The sequence below is a fragment of the Coloeus monedula genome (genome assembly GCF_965178545.1).
Source record: "Coloeus monedula genome assembly, chromosome: 2".
NCBI lineage: Eukaryota > Metazoa > Chordata > Aves > Passeriformes > Corvidae > Coloeus > Coloeus monedula.
The window spans coordinates 57,395,326-57,412,993 of NC_138782.1; the positions used below are offsets into that span (position 1 = coordinate 57,395,326).

General features: G+C 40.5%; 1 protein-coding gene across 1 annotated transcript; it reads left to right on the forward strand.

Annotated features, from left to right (window-relative positions):
• Nucleotides 1-724: 724 nt before the first annotated feature.
• Nucleotides 725-9,419, forward strand: LTV1 (LTV1 ribosome biogenesis factor). Its single transcript, XM_082302341.1, has 11 exons — nucleotides 725-814; nucleotides 1,517-1,648; nucleotides 2,206-2,394; nucleotides 3,429-3,516; nucleotides 4,415-4,535; nucleotides 5,229-5,478; nucleotides 6,168-6,295; nucleotides 6,728-6,867; nucleotides 7,087-7,139; nucleotides 7,855-8,055; nucleotides 8,656-9,419. Exons 1-11 carry the CDS (start codon nucleotides 812-814, stop codon nucleotides 8,767-8,769), a joined length of 1,419 nt encoding a protein of 472 aa, XP_082158467.1. The 5' UTR covers nucleotides 725-811; the 3' UTR covers nucleotides 8,770-9,419.
• The last annotated feature ends 8,249 nt before the right edge of the window (nucleotides 9,420-17,668 follow it).

Sequence of the window (17,668 nt, forward strand, 5' to 3'; positions counted from 1 at the left end):
GCACAGTAAAGAGGTTCGTCCCTATATTCAGGTGGAACTTCCTGTGCATCAGTTTCTACCTGTTGCCTCTTCTATTGCTGGGCACCATTGAGCAAAGCCTGGATCCAAACTCTTGACACCCTTCCTTCAGATGCTCATAGACAGTGATGAGATTCTCCCTCAGTCGTCTCTCCTCTGAACAGGCCCAGTTCCCCCAACCTTTCCTCGTCAGAAATAAGAATTCAAATACGGCGAAACACTGTCAATACCAACACGCGTTACTTACTCCCGATCCTTCAGACTCAGCCCCCACAACCCGCCCCGCCCCTCCCCTCAGCGAGCCGAGCCGAGCCGAGCCGAGCCGAGCCGAGCCGAGCCGAGCCGAGCCGAGCCGAGCCGAGCCGAGCCGAGCCGAGCCCCGCCCCGCCCCGCCCCGCCCCGCCCCGCCCCGCCTCTGGCCCTGCTGCTGCTGCGCACGCGCGCTGCCCCTTGGCCGCCTGCGCCGCGTCTTGCCAATTGAGCCGGCCTGAACCATTCTTCATTACTTCTAGGGGAGACCTGGGAAAATGTGCCTCTGGCGGGCATCTGCGTGCGTCCACAGAGCCTCTCTTTTATCAAAATACTATTTCAGTCTGAGAAAACGCTCATTGTTCTTTTTTTTTTTACTGGCAAGCAAAACCCCACAAACCTGTCCGGACTGGCAGCTTATATTCTTCCCCCCGTTGGTCACTGGTCTATCCCAAGATGGAGGGCACAGGCCGGCGGCGCTGACGCCTGGCCCGCGTGGGAGCGAGCGGGGCTCGGGACACCGGGAGCGGCCGGGGACAGCGCCATGGTGAGTGTACCGTGTTCTGTACTCGGAGCTGGCGGGGGAAGAAGGCAGGTTAGAGCCATAGGTAGCCCCCAGGTATATCTGCTGTAACGCGTTTTGGTAGGTTGGTAAAGCCAGAAACCTTGGTGGGAATGTTTTCCCGGGTCAGATGTGCTAACTCGTTGGAAAGGCTTTCAGCCAGTTGAGCATACTTGGAGGTTTTGTTCATCCAGAACGCACGTGTATTTCGATGTTAAGAGCTGTGCCTGTGTAGTGGTGCTGCGGATAGTTCTCATGGCTGATGTTGAATTGCTGCTGTAGGAGCAGCTGTGTAAAGAACTCTCACGAAGCAAGTTGTGTCTAGATGGATTTCTGTATGTCAGTTTCCTGTGTTCCTTGGATGAAGTGTGTTGTAGGTACTTAAGAATTCCTTTTTAGGCCTGTATGTTACACTATTTGTGCTATTATCAGATATTTACTGTACGATGCATTGCCATTTTGCAGCTGAATAGGCTGAATTTGCTGTTCGAACATATGAAATGTCTGTTGTGCATGTGGGGAGACTAGTTAAGCTCCCACTGGTCTCTTTATGCTTTGTCTCCAAGCATATGTTTATAAGGCATTTGCCTTAAAACGAATACAGCAGCACACTACAGAGAAAAGGTTCTCATATGTGCCTTTAATATTTCATTTTTTGTTAACAGATAACCAAATTTCCTTTTGCAGCCTCACAAGAAAAAGAAACCCTTCATAGAGAAGAAGAAAGCAGTAACATTTCACTTAGTGCACAGAAGTCAGAGGGATCCGCTTGCTGCTGATGATACTGCACCCCAGAGAGTTCTGCTGCCTACACAGAAAGTAAATACTCTCTTTTAATACTGAGGTTCATTCAGATAAGAAAAAAAGTTGGTATCCAATTGTACAGTTCAGAAATATAGCCTGAGAGAGGGTAGTTTTTAGTTCTGCTTATTAAAAAGAAGGGGATGTTGTAGGGAATTTCATAGTTGTGTTACTGCCTGGTGGTTGAAGGATGACTTAACTGGCATTAGAGGTGTAAATGTATTTTAAAACCAACAAAACTTGCCTGACTCGCTGTGATAAAACAGGCATTGTTGATTGTGTTGCTGGTGGGAAAGAGTTGTTCAAGGTATGCTCAGATAGCACCCAAATATGGAACCAGCTGATGACAACGTTCTAATTAGCTGTTTATTAGGGTAAGGAGTGGAGAGGACTACAAGGACTTTAACGTTCAGACACTCTCAGGAGATGCATTACTTTTCCTTTCGCTAGTAAGTTTTAAATGGACTTGAGTAACTAAATTTATTTCTCTTTATTCTTTTTTATACATTTATTTATTTATTATATGTTAGCCAAATGTATTTCTGTTTCTATTTTCTATTTTCCCCTCTTCCTAGGGGCATGAGGAGCAAAGAAGGGAAGAGCAGCGCAAGTATGGTGTCTTCTTTGATGATGACTATGACTATTTGCAGCACCTCAAAGAGGCCTCTGGTCCCTCTGAGCTTGTCCCGTCTGTGCGTGGACAGCAAAGCAGAATTGTCGTCACAAGTGAGGGGCACATAGAAGATGAAATTCAGAGAATTTCAGTAAGTCGCATTTTTGCTCATGATAATGCTGTTCTTTGGCGCATTAACATCCTGTAGACTCATTACTTGTGTGTGTATATATATATTTATTTCTAAGGATCTCTTTGACCCACAACCAGACTTTCCAACAAGTAAACCCAAAAGCTGACAAGGCAGAGTTTACTGCTGAACATTATTTTGCTAGCACAGTGTTAAAACACTTCATGTACCCACGACAAACTTTTCTCTACAGAGGTGGCTTGCGAAGGTGTTTGAACAAGTCATGTGCCTTTCTGGGGTGGGCATTTATTTTTCAGGTTGTTTAGAGCTTCAGAATGCTCTGGGAGTTAGGAATATGCCAGGTTGTATTATCAGCATACCATTTTTTTTTAAAGGGGAATGTAGCAGAAAGCAGAGGGAATAAAAACAAACTTTTCAATTGCTGGCATAACTTGTAGGAGTTCATGATGCTGGATCACATTGGAGTGGAAAAGCAGTAAGTGCTTTGAAGCAGTGAAGTATGCCATTGTCAGTCACTTATAGCTGAGGGTGTTTGATTTAACCAAATACTGTAATTTTAGTCAAAACCAATGGTCTTAGTCAGAAGTACCTTTCAGGTACAGCTCAGTGATACTACATAAGATTTAAAGTTAGGTTAGATATGCATGTTGTGAAGCTTTTAACAAGCCTCTCAGTAAAGGGGTGATTTCAAATGTGTGTTAGTGTTCTCCAAAACAACAACAACAAAAAATTTTAAGACTTCAGTGTGCCTGCTGTACAACCATTCTCTAAAAAGCTTCAGAGATGCAAAAAATACTGTCTCTGTACCTGGAGGATATTGACATGAGAATTGATACTGCCAGCACTTTCCATAGCTATCATTGTATAACTCTGAAAGTTTGCCACTGATAAAGTAGTTTGTTGTAACATTTAAGTACCACTCACAGAGTTTCTTTTGGTCACAGGAGTATCCACATGTTTTTGTTAATTTGAGCTCAAATGGGAAACTGAGAACAGATATATTATGGTCATGTTTTTCTGCTTCTTTTTCTAAGGCTCCATCTATTAAGTTGCCTTCCTCAGTATTTGCCACAGAGTTTGAAGAGGATGTGGGCTTGTTAAATAAAGCTGCTCCTGTTTCAGGTATTTTTTACCTTGCTGTAATGTTAGTTGCCATCTAGGAACTAGATGGTAATTATAGCTTCAATTCTGGTGTTATATTTTTTGGCTTAGAACAGGCTCAATAGCAGACATGAGGAATGATCTGTGAGAGACCCATGTTTCAATTTGAGATTTATTTCTGTGATTCACTAATAAGAATTCTTTAGCTTTGCTTGGAGAGGGTGGAATCCGTGAGCTCTTACTATTGTGTAGCAAATACAAACTAATAACAGGGGAAACCTGTAGTTAATACTATTAATTTATTATTCTGTCTGAATCCGAGTCTGGAACTGGATTTTCACTCAATTTCTTTTGAAATGCTGAGAAGTGTCTGCATTCCTTCATTAGTGTTATTTCAGTGTTACAGGCTGTGAGTAGGTTTTTGTTATGGATCCATGTTTGCACTGAACATTGACTCTACAGCTATCTCCATATTTCATAACAGAAAGGAATTGTAGCAGTTCTCTCTGTCCTAACAGAAGGATGCTAAAGACATTTCTGTTAATTGCAGTGGAGAAACACTTTCTAACCTTTTGTAATGTAGGGAATTTCAGGGTTGGAGCTAATGCTGGTAGTTGATCATGTGGTACTTTAACCCAGATATTTTTTCTTTTACAGTATTCTATATTAAAATACGTTTATGGAAGCTTAAAACCTCTGGGAAATGTTTTTTTCTGAATGATACAAATTGACAAGAGATTGGTGACTTACCCTGGCTTGTATCAAATCTACAAATATTCTTGAGGAATTTTATGATTCTTTGGTTTCAGCTTTCCTTACTGCAAATTAATAGCCCAGCTGGTTTGTTTTTTATCCAGGAAAGTAGCTTTGTAATGTCGAAAAATGTAAATATTTATGTTTTGGTTTTTTAACTTTCTAGGACCACGGCTAGATTTTGACCCAGATATTGTTGCAGCTCTTGATGATGATTTTGACTTTGACAATCCAGAAAATATCCTGGAAGATGATTTTGTTCTACAAGCGAATAAACCCCAGAAGCGGTAGATAGAGCTTTGTTGAAATGTTTGTCATATGTAACTAGGAGAGATGCTATTTGCTATTGTGTGTGGTGGTGTAGGAAGCCACAATGGTTTCAGATTTCAAATGGAATACTTTGGTGTGTTTCAAAAAGTATTACCTTGTGTTATTTGGATGGTAGCTTGCAAAATCAAATTTCTTATGTTATCCAAGAGATGGGTTTCATTTGTTACTTTGAGCTCATGGATTATATGCAGTGTTTGGAATAATACTGTTCTTGAGCTGTTTAAAACATTGACATCTATTGCATACAAAATACATCAGTAATAATATTGAGGAAGGCTAACGGGTGTTTCTGGAACCTTTACAAATGCTTCATGTGATACCCCACTGCATTTTATCTACTTAGGTTTTGGTATCATCCTCATAATTTCATGAACAATGAGAAATTTTGCTTGTTTTAATATTCAGGAACACAGCTGGTATTTTTCTGCTTTGACATGTACAGCTGAATATAAACATAACTTTCCTCTCAATGCACAGATGCATGATCCAGCCAGCAATGCTTTCAGCTCTCAGGCAAAAGTCTCACTCTTCATCTTTCCCTCTCAAGATTTAAATCTGTTATTGCCAAATTGTTTCAGATAACCCAGCATAGGTCAGAGCTATGGAAAGGTCCATGTATTATTCTAAAACTGTTTTATACTTCTGTTCAGGGGACCAGATGCTGAGGATGAAGATGAATGGGAAGATATGGAAGATGATAGTGATGAAAAGGGTAGCTGCAGTAGTGATAAAGACTATGATTCAGAAGGTCCTTTGTCAGATGATGATGTTAATGGACGGACAAAAGAATTCTTTTTCATGCAAGAAGAAACCAGGAGTCGTTTCACGGAATATTCTATGACTTCTTCAGTAATAAGACGGAATGAGCAGTTAACTCTGTTGGATGACAGATTTGAGAAGGTGAGGCAGCTCAAGAGTGTAACTGTGAAGGGTTTTAAATGCTTCTTTGTCTATTGATTCATTTCATCAAGCAGTGTCCTGTATACCTCTGCAGATTTTACTGCTTTTAGCAGTCAGGGCATCAAGCCCTGCTCTTTGCATGTGTCCTACATTTAATACTGGGTACATTAAGAGGCTTGTGTCACCTAGGTTATAGTGTTAATTGCTATTGAAAGGCCTAGCACTGATAGAGTTAAACAAAATTACTCCAATGACTATATATGAGCATTCATAATTAGTGTTACACTTCTGTCTGAGAGGCTCAGTTCAACACAACGAATCATGTATAGGCCCCTGGTAAAGTATACATTCATGAACTGATGTCAGAGCAGTGGAAATAGGGTGTAACTTTTGTTCTGAGCAGTGACAGGCTTCTTAAGGCACAGATTGAAATAATGCATCAGAATAAGAAATGTTTTCTAGAAGCTAATTTATGTATTATTATTATAAGATAACTTTGTGACTCCCATGCTGACAGAATACTGACAGTAAGGAGGAAATGCTACTGCAGATGTTTGGCAGTTGCTCAGCAAATGAGAAGGGACAGGAAAAAGAAGCAAATAAAAATAAATGTGTGGCTCTTCTTTAAGCTGTCAAGAAGTTGCATGACAAATGTGATCTAATTACAGATATCCACTTCTTTATTTTAGTTTTATGAACAATTTGATGAAGATGAAATTGGAGCCTTAGATAACGTGGAGTTGGAAGGCTATATTAACACCGACAACGCTCGGTTGCAGGAAGTCCTGGATGATTACTACAAAGAGAAAGCAAAGAAGTATGTATTCCCAGAAGTACTGCTTCACATAAGTAGTTCTGTAATCCTCTGTTTATATTGAAATTTTGGGCATGTTGTTCCAAGTTCATGTACTCAAAGATTACATCCTACAACAAAAGCAGCTGCATATGAGTATTATCCATTTGTATGATAAAAGTAAGTGGAGGAATTTTGTTGGTTTGAGTGAGGTTATGCTCCTTCTGTATAATTGTAATGAATTTGTCCTCTTGAAATGCAGAAATACTTCTTTTGTCGACTGTGTCTTCGTCCTAATGTTTTTAGTTTTATTTTGAGGAGGCTTGCTTAAGGAAATTTCTTTGGAAATAGCTTTCTTGGGTCTAGGGTTTTACTGAAGGGAGTCTGGATTTATGTAATTACACATTTTCAAGAAGAGATAAACCGTATTTTTTTCTTCTCTGAACTTTTTCAAAGTTGTGTGAAATTGGATGCTCTTGAACCTGATGAAGATTTGGACTCTCCTGCAAATGAAGAAAGTGAGGAAGAAAAGGAAGAAATTGTAGCTGTAGTTATTGAGGAGCCAAAAGAAAAGTGGGATTGTGAATCCATATTGAGTAAGTATTTTGGAGTTTGCCTGTTTGTTCCTAGGATTTCAAAGTAAACGATAGGTGATTTCAGAACTTTTCTGGCAGTGTTTCAGGTAAAATGGTTTATTCTCTGAGCACAACAGGAGAAATTTCCAAAACCTAAGTAACAGTACAATTCATAATAGATTTACCTCATTTGTATTTGCTAGCCTTTCTTGACTACTTTCCTTTTTCTTTGTGACTTAGGTACATATTCAAACTTATATAATCACCCAACACTTATTAAGGAGCCATCAAAGGTAAAATTATTTAACTTACTCTGAGGAATATCACTGGGAAGACTTGAGACAAATGTTTTTGTTTTTTCAATGGGTGTCTGTTTTTACAGATATGGGAGCAGAAATGAAGGTTGGGGAGGGTGTTAGCCTCTGGTATTATTTCTTCACTAAAGAAGGGTTTGGATATATTCTTTCTATTAGAAGGAAAACTGAGTCATTCAAAATTTCTGTAATAGCTAGGCAGAATCATACAGAGCAAGGGATTTCCTTTGTTGTTATTTGTGCTATACCTTTGTATAGTCTGTGTCTCACAGCCCCATATTCCTTCAGGTTTATTTTCCTATTGTCTGAAACAGTTTATTCTACTTCTTTGGCCTTCCAGATGTTCCCCATCATTAGAGCACAGCTTGATATCCCCAAATTTGAAATGAAACCTTTTTCTTGCAAGGTTATAAAGAAATATTAAGTGGCTACTTAAGTTCTTCACTTTTTCGGTAATATTTAAACAAAAGGGAAAAATGTTTTTCTTGTTCCGAAGGCCAGATTCCATCTCAGATGTGTTTGATTTCTTACTTAGGAATTAATGTGTGTTTTTGTGAGAAAGTTAAATGAGGAAACTTAACATTTATTACTGTTAAATCTGGATCTAAAGTTTTTACACTGGTAAGGCAGTGCCATGTGCAATTCTTGAAGAGAAAGCTAGGGACCTCTAATACATATGCACTCTCTATTTTAGCCCAAGCCAATAAAGATTTCTCAGAAGACTGGAATTCCCCTACATATCTTGCCTCAGAAAGGACTTACTGCTAAGCAGGTGGAACGAATGCAAATGATCAATGGCAGTGACCTGCCAAGAGCATCAACACAGCCTCGCTCCAAAGCTGAGAGCAAAGAGGATCGCAGAGCCAGGAAACAGGCAATAAAAGAGGAGCGAAAGGTACTGGCTGGAAGTAAAACCTTGCAAAGCATTTTATGTTATCTGAGTTCTGTCTTATGAACTTTTTTTAAAACGCACTTGTCATGTCTGAAAATAATGGGAAAAACTTGCTGGTCTCAAAGGACTAATTACTGCTTCTTTAAAAAAAAACTGTGCAGTAGATTAACTTCGTACTTTTGTCTTACTGATTTCCAGAATCAAAACTTTGATTCTGTTATTGTGGCCACTACTGCAGATACAACTTCGGAAGGAACATCAGATTTCCTTACAATCTAGAGTAGCAAAGGAAATAGTTACGATGTTTCAGATCACGCAAAGTGAAAGGTATCTGAAAGAAACGTGGAAAATCCTAATTGGCCACAATGAAATCCTAGCTGTCTTATTTAGGAACAGAAATTGCCAGCATATTAGAAGCTTCAGCTAACTAAAGATGTTTATCCTGGTGATACACATATTAATTTGACTACTAATAATTAGTGCCATAAATAATATCGTTGTCCAGATTGCTCTTGTTTTCATGATCTAGAAGAGTTAATTGGAATAGTTTGATTTTGCATGTTAATTCCTATTTTGCAAATTTCTCACTATTTCTATGCACAGGAACGCAGGATGGAGAAGAAAGCCAACAAGCTGGCCTTCAAACTGGAGAAAACAAGACAAGAGAAAGAGTTGCTCAATCTGAAACAAAATATGCAAGGTCTGAAGCTGTCCTGATGAAGCAAAGAAACTTACTGTGGAAACATCCCTAATTTTTCATTTGTGTGGAGAAGGGAACTGCTAACTCACAGCTTTGCCAGTCCTGCTCAAAGGGGTTGTTCAAATCTCACTGTAACAAGACCCAGTAACTTGTCATTTTTTCTGAATTGAAATTCTATATAAAATAATGTATTGGTGATGTCTGCTGTGTCACGAGTGACATGGCAATTGCTGCAAAGTTTCATTACAGTAGAAATGTATTAAAATTTTTAATATTTTTCTTAAAAGTTATCACTGAACAGAGATTTATATAGTTGTTGAATGTATTCAACAAATCAGAATCCTACAGATCTGATCTGATTAGATTCTTCTATTAAATTATTTCAGTTTACAAAACAATATTTTCATTAATGTCTTCTGTCTCTTATACTGGTGGTTGAATCTAGTGCCTTGCTGTGATACAGTTCTGTAAGTCTAGGAGTTTACACCTGCTCCTTGGTTCTTTTTTTGGGTAGGTTATTCATTGTTTTGGTACTATAATGGAAGCTGTAGAATTATGTTTTGGAAACAGAGGTGTCTGAAAAGCTATTGTGTAGTTAGACATCCCTGTTACCTAACCTGAGTTTTACATTTCCTGGCAAATAAAATCTTTCACAGTGAGTATTGCAGTTACAGTAGTCAGTGATCCTTAACGTTGCCACTGGAATTGGCACTGCTGGAAGTACTCACTCTGAGTAGGATGGCAACCAAACAGCAGATACTCGGATAAATAGCGTGTGTTTTCTATAGTCACTATCTTGGTGTCCCTGGAATACTCTTCCTCAGGTCTTGAGTTAAATTTGGGTTGATTGGAATACGAACTTATTACCCACTACAATTGTTGTAAAGACTTTCTAAGGATGAGCTGAGGGCCGAAATCTGTAGGTTTGGGGTGAACTTAAATGTGTATACTGTGAACATGAATTATTTTGATAGTGACTAGTCCATATGTGAATAAAATGAATAGGATTTGTAGTCAGTCCTGAATCCTTCTGTATTCATAAAAAATCCCTTGGGTTTAGGTCTTTATGTTACAGACAGAGCAATCTTCTGCCTTTATGTGAAAAGTTAAGCTTTTTACTGGAAGGAACATGGTAACCAACACATCAGTGTAGTGGCTTGACTACTGTTACATTCAAAGTATCTTCAATATTCCTTTAATAGTTTTTTGAATACTAGATGGAGACAAGCTAACAGGGACTGATGAAGCCTTTTAATGTACAGAAACAATTCAAAATACTTGTTTTTATTGGAAGAAAGCTCATATAATATATTTTAATTGGTAAAGTAATGTAATTTTGGAGACGGGAATAAGGACGTGTTTGAGTCTACAAGTCTTGGGTCACTGCTCAGAAAGCTAAAGTATCAGTACAGTATCCACATCTAGATTAAGCCTTCATTTTCTAAAATTGTTTGTTAACAGAATCTGTAGAAATAATCTGTAAGATTAGAAAAAGTTTCAGAGTTTTCCTTTAGCTGATACCTGTACTAGTTTTCATGTGTTTGACAAGTTTAAGCAGGGTCTGCCTGTGTCATAATTACTAATTGTGTAACTTGAATACTGACCACCCAGTCCTCATGACTCCGGACAACAACACAGAAGAGGAAATCTGAGAAGCAATTCTGTTGAGATGAGTCAGATACCAGGAAATAAGTTAAATGGAACAAGTAAGTAACGGATGCTGTTCAGTGCTTTGGGGTGGAATATGATTTTGTGGTTTACCGAAAAGGACAGTCTTTAACTAAAGACAGTGAACATGTTCTTTGCTGGATTTCTCATCACTCGTTCAGTGATACTGTGCTTATACCTGAAGTTCTTTAAAATAAAAGCAAAAACAAAAGAAAAAGAAACCTTCAGGGGATGAGAACGGAATGAAGAGGTGGGGGAGGCAGAGGAAGACATTTGAAAGGAAGAGTGTAGTCCGGACTAAGGACAGACACAGCTGTTGCTTGGAAACAAAAGAGGAAAGACTTTTAAACAAAGACAATAGGAAAAGAGTCGAAAAGATTACAGAATTGCCTTGTTCCTCTGCACATGTAATGAGTGAAACACTGTAGTAACCTTAACTGTGCTTTGGAGTGTGGTAAAATCCCAAGGAAAATGTAAGAAACAAAAACAGTCACTCATCTGCTTAGCAAGACAAGGATTTCTTTTGTTTTAACAAGAGCAGGTAAAAAACACGTGAGAAATCCTTACAGAAGTTAATTCAGTGAAGTACCTCTGTGGATTACAAGTCTCTTTTTCCTAAAGTTTTCCTAAAGGCTGTTTTTGTTTAATACAAGTCATGTCCCTGCTCTGGAATAAGAGCATGACTGTCTTTGCAGTTAGAAGGGCCTGAAACTACTTTCCATGTAACTTTAACACCTGTTTTTAAAGAAAAGGAATTTAAATGCAAATCTTAACAAATTTGACATCCACAAAGTAGGATCATCTTGGAATGCTGTTTAGCATCTTGCAGAAACATTCCACCTTAATAATGAGGACCGTGTCAATACTTTGCCTGACATTTTCTACCTAAGCCATTACTGGGTATCACTAGCTCCTGCTGCCATCCAAACGGAATAAATCCGGGTCGGTGCAGGTCACCTGCCCTGGATTTAGGCAGTGATGAACTTCAGTATTCCACCATCTTCTCAGCCAACTGTGATGTCATTGTGAAAGCACATACCTGAGCAGTCATGTGGAAAACAATGCTGCCCGTCATAGCAAAGGAGAGCTTGTGCTTTGTTGGAACAGGATAAATTAGGAGGGAGTTCTGCAAAGCAGAATTCTGGCATGCAACTGGAGAGCTGGATTTGATTTGGATAATCCTTGAGTCCTTTCCAGTTCAGGATATTTGGTAATTCTATGGAGATGTCCCTTTCTGACAATGAAGTACTGTTCCAACAAGAACCCTATCCAAGCACTGACTCTGCCACTATCATGACATCCTGTGCTGTGTAACTGAGACTCTTGCATGCTTTGCATTTTGCACATCTGCCTGCAGTCAAGGTCTGGCTCCTTCTACAACCCATGGAAAACACTTTGCATAAGATGTTGTGGTAAAAAAAACCCTTCTTTTTAATGGGAATGTCAACCCATTTCATTTAGCTGAAATGGGTGATGAGCCCTGGGGAAGGAGGGGGTGACTGCTAGTAGAAAAGTGGGTTGGACACATTTAAAACAGCAAATTAACTAGTAACTGCTTTCATTAGTGAACTTGATTAGAGAATTGATCATGCACACACTGTGAATTCATCTTCAGTCTTGCACTATCTGAATTTACCTGCTTGTCCAAAACCATGTTTACTATACACTGAATTTAAAATAATGTATTTTCTCTCCGTGAGACATAAATTACTAACTTGCAGCTTCCTTTTTTGTTCCAGGGGTTTAGGCTGAATTTGTTATTTCTGTCTTCTTGGAAAAAATAGGCTAGTAAACCATCTGATAAGTAGTCCCTTTGACAGCATAATGTGGGCACCAGCCTCTGTTCCAAAGCCTGCTGAAGTGAATGAAAAGATTCCCCTTGACCTCCCTGATCCCTGGATTATAAACTGAATGAGTGTCTGTACAGTTTTCCTGGCACAACCCAACCACAGGGTTTTTCTGCAAGGGGTGGGGCCCTGCACATACCCCTCTGCTCCTGTTTGTGTCACTGATCCTGTGTCTCTGTGGTAGATCAGATTAGCTCTGCAACAGTGCTAAAAACTGATTAGGCAAGGATAAAAACAAACAAAACAAATACACTGGAATCTGAGTGACTGTAAGAACCAAGACAAAGTGCAATTACTTTGCGTTCCGTGTTTGGTATCTCAAGGTACATGAAGAGCACAATGGTTTTATCCAGCAAAATAGTTTGAAAAGAGAGATCCATGTTATGAGAGAGAGGAGAAGTTTTGTGTCCCTGTGACTAGCGTGAGATACAAGTACTGCAGTGGCTCCCTGTGCCCTGATGATTCAGGGCTGGTATACTCCTTGATGAGCAAGGTATCTGCTGCTCTTCTGGTACTGCAGAGGAGTATTCCTCTCAAGTTTGCTGTTAAAAATGTCTAGAAACAGAAGGTAAGGTCCTGAACTATATGAGAAGAAGGTTCAAAGGGAAATGAGAACTTAGAAATGTATTTTAATAGAATGAGATGGGTTTTAGCCCAGCTGAGCTGTAACCAAAATGCCTTGCTTAGGCTTCTGCTTCATTCCTATGGAAAGGGAGTGGACAGCACAGAGGAATTAATAAGACTATCAAGAACATAATGGAGAACGAGAAAGGGGGAGAAGGCAAAATAAGATAGGAACAGGGTTTCTAATTTACCAGCTGTGGATGGACTCATGAGATTCACAGTGCAGGAGAGAGGCTTTAGTTTGGTCCTTCCTTCCATGGTGTTCCTCACAAAGGGCTTTGCCTTTCCTGCTGCAGAAGAGTGAGAGTGATGCTAAAATTTGAGATGCTTCTGAACCTTACAACTTCCTTTGTTGTGAGGCATGGCTCTTCCACAAATTTGGTGCTGGATATCGTATCTATCTAAAATTTCCCTGTGCTTCTAGCTGCAGGTGCTATCCCTAGTTTTCCTTCTGTGTTGACAGGTTACGGGTGCTGGTGAGCAGCTGCTCCTATTCAGCCTGGGACTGTGGCTGTTTTCAGTGGTGGTGGGATGGACAGCACTGCTGTTCATCAGGGGAGACCCCGCTCTGGAATACATCTAAACTCAGAGAACTAACAATGAAAATATTGGCCCCTTGAGCAGGACCAGACTGTTCTCCCTCTTAACTGAGAAAGAAAACCAGGTGTGTGTGAGGGGGAGTCCAACGGGACCCATCTGTTCTTCTCTGTATGTCATTATTTGGACTGGCCTCCAGCATATCCCTGAGCAGAACAAACTGGAAATTACTTCTGTTTTGTATTTGTGTTGAACCACAGCTGGACTTGGACAGCTTTTTAAAGTTTTGATGAAGTCCTTCAGGAGTTAAACTGAACCCAAAATAAATAGTGCTGCAGCTCCCTGCTCCTTGTGAAAAATGAGGTTCACTCTCCTGTGAGAATTTAAAAGTTTAATAAAAAGACAATAAGAGACTCATAAAATAAAGCAAAAGAGGCAATGGCCGGGTGCCTTGGCGCTTTGCCAAGAGCACACCTGATGCTCGAGGTTAGTCCTTTTTATACCATTTTTACTGTCTGTTCTCTATGCATATTCAAACTTTTCCAGGAGCTGTTCTGCATGGCCCCTCCTTGGTTCCGCCTTTTTAGAGCATGTGTATTCTTCTGCTTTGCGGTTTTATTTCTTTTGATTCTTGGGGTTGGGCCTGCTAGGTGAGAGCTGATAGTAGAGTGGGCCTCTTAATTCTCCAGACAGTCAGGGCTGATTGCAGCTTTGGCCTCTTTGCTCCCCAGGCAGAGTGGTGATAGCGGCCCTGGCCCCCCCTGTTCTCCGGGCAGAGTAGCCTTTGGGCCCCTTTGGACAAAGTGTTGATCAGCAGCTTTTCGGGCCTCATCCTCTGCTCCCTTGGAGGTTATCTTACTTGCTCACACTTGCTAATATTCTTGCTAAAAAGAAAGAAAACTACATCCACACAGCAAAAGCATTTCTAACATTATATAATATCTACCTTAATACTTGCGAGAATCCAATATTACGATATGTGTTTATAACATCCTGAATATAAGTAACTTTAGAGCCTGGGTAAGAAAGCATGATTAACAAAGCATCACTTCAACTCATAAACAACTGTTTTTCTTTGGGTCCCAGCCGATTCAATGTGCCAAGAAAGCCTTCAACAGAAAGTGCAAGCCCTTCAGCATCTTGAAACAGAGACTTTACGCAAGAGAAACCACCTCCGTGAAGAAGCAGCCCCTGCAAAAGGTACAGTTAAAACAGAAACGTGTGTGTTATCTCCATACAAAGTCTTTCATCCAGTAATACTATTGTTTCCTCCAAGGACAAAACCTGGATGTTGTAGATGAGTCTCACATATGTGCTTGACTGGGTGCCAAATTCTTTCCTCCCCCTCCCTATGCTGCTAGTGTTTGGGAATATTTCTCCGTTGAGAAGCCGAATCAGTAGATGTCATGCCTGCCCGGGGCACATAAGTGTCTCTGCTCTTCAAGTAAATGTTCAAATATGTATTTTAAAGACAATGTGAATCTCTAACAGATTTCTCTTCACCTAAATCTGAAAGAGAGCATGATTCAAGACAGTTGGTGCATGAATGCCCAAGGTTGAACCTGAGAGCTGTCCTTCCACAGATGAAGTTGCAGAGATTCATTGTCATTTTGTTGAAGGGTTTAAAAAAGTATTTGATCTGAACTTATTTACAGAGATGAAGGAAAAGATGCTTAAGCTCTTTCTGGAACATGTAATTTTGCTGGGGAGGAGGTGAATACACATGGATATGCCATGTATAGTATTTTATCCAGAGATGCTAATTCACTACTTATTTGGTCAACTGCTGTTGTAAAATGTCATTTAAAATCAGTTGTAGAAAGAAACAGAAGTGCACAAAGATTTAAAGTAAAAAAGTAAAAAATGTGACAAGAGGAGAAGGGAAGGTGTTGGTCATAGTGTCTTTTCTAATCCTTCCTAAGTACTCTTAGGTTTGTCATGACCACAGTCTTTTGTTGGAGTGCTGGTTTTTTGTACTTCTTCTGGTCCTCTCAATAGACAGTGAAGGGCTGAATCAGCTTTCCTGTGCCTTTCAAAAAAAGCAAATTTCTTCTGTTTGTAATATTTTTTCTTTCCCTCAGAAAAAAAAGAGCCCTTGCTCTAAGATATTTCTGTCTGTTGCAAGAGGGAAGTATTGTTTGTGTCTTCTCTAATTTCCATTGCAGAAACAGCCGGGGAAGGAATCTAACTGGAAGCAGGATTATGATTATTTTCTTAATACTGCTCAATCAGCCAAGCAGGTCACAAAAGCTGTGAAGGAGGGCCACCCTCTTCTACCTTCTCCCCCACCAAGCACCAATCCAGATTTGTGGACTACTTTATCTTATTGCTGTTCTTGTACTGATCTTTGGCAAGGCAGTGATACTTTATTAACCACAGTTGGGCTTCAGTTTTGCCTGGCATAACAGAATGTGAACATTAATTCCCTCCATACACTCTAATTTTCAGCTCTATTTTCTGGCTTGAATCGAGTAGGAATGCAAAGCAGAGGCAGCAGGGAAGAGGAGAAAACTAACCATACATTTCAAACTTATAGGCAGCAAGTTTGGGGTCTGATATTAACATTCAGGAGGAGAGTCAGGATAGCTGTACTATCGCTTAACAGAGGGTGAAATACATCCTCTCTCCATTCAAAACTACTGCAGTGTACTCAGGCTTCCCCACCCCCACGTGGTGGCTCTTCCACTGTCCCCTTCTCTACCCACCTCTGCAGACAGGGAAAGGCATTTAGAAAAAGGTCTGGTTTACTACTTAATACCAGATTCGGCCTCTACACAGAGCTCCCTGTGTTAAAAGTTACAGATCCAAAAAGATGCACATACAGATAATATGCTAGTGTGATTTATAAAACGTGGGAGCAATCTTCAAAAGGGTCTCAATGGAGTCCTGCTGTGTTAGGAAGGCAGACAGCAGAAGGGAGAAGAGGGGAGCTCTCTGGGCTCGGTTCCAGAGCAGGAGTTCATGGCTGATAGCAAAAGCAGCTGCCATGATTCCGGCCTCTCTCCTCTCCTAGAGGACAGCAATGCAACATAAGCAGCAGGACACATCTTCCTTCCTTGATTGGGGTCAAGCTCCCCTATAAATTTCCATTGCTGAGTTCTTTAATGACTCTTATTTCTGGTCTTACTTTACCAACTCTAAGAGCAGACCCTCCCTTTCCTTCCCCCTCTTGGAGGAAACCAAGCATGCAAGAGCAGTGGTAGTTGTGGAGAAAGGAATTGGAGAATTGCTTTTTAGGAAGGACAAATTGCTGAGTGGCCTAGTGAGGATGTATACCCTGTACTACAGGACTGGTGAGAAAGTACATGGACTGTGGGAAAGAGAAAGATTCCTTTGCTGTCTCATCCTCCTCCAAACAGAACCCAAAACTCCCCATTCTCCCCTGAAGTTCCAAGTGTCCCTGCCAGACCCCTGAAGCCACATGTCTGCCCTGCCTTGTCCTCCCCTCCCCTGTGCTTAGAACCATTTTGCCACACTACTGGTCTAGAGCAGGCTTTTGGATGCTGCTTGGGCCATCTTTTCTGTATTGTTACTGAGAAAAATAATTTGAAAACCTGCTGTATCTTTAGTATTAGGATAAGGACACTTGGGCTGCTTTTGTAAAAGGCACTGGACAGGGAGGAAGGGTCTGAGATGGCTGCAATGGCTGAATGTGACTGCGTTGACCCTGAACACTGATTGTTCATTGCAATGAGTTGGACTGCACCAGCCGTAACTGTTGCTGAAGAGCTTCTAGCAGAATCAGGACAGTAATACTCCAAAAAAAGATTTTAGAAAGCACGACTACATGTTCTTCACAATGTAGCTTCACACCCAGACACCTGGCTCTTGGATGTGCCTCAGCTGGCAGGGCACAACTGCTTCAGTAGCGTTTTGTTAAATCACAGAATCAATTAGGTCATAAAAAACCTCTGAGATCATTGACTCCAACCTATGACCAAATTTCCTTGTCACTGCCCACCTGGACAATCGCTAGTGCGTAGTAATCAGTGTGCTGAATTAGTCTAGAGAGTCTCCTGGAAATATCCCTTACTCCGGCTCCAGTAAGGCAGCAGACTTCCCTGTGGTATGAGTCTGGTTGACATATAGGACCCTCAGTTCCCCTCAGAAGCAAGGCACACACTACAACCACCCTCACTTTAATACCTGTAGTTGTGATCTGTCTGGTGGACTACACTGATCTGAGAGACCCCCCAGACAGAGCTTCTTCTCTACTGTCACCTGCCCGACCCTTGAGATC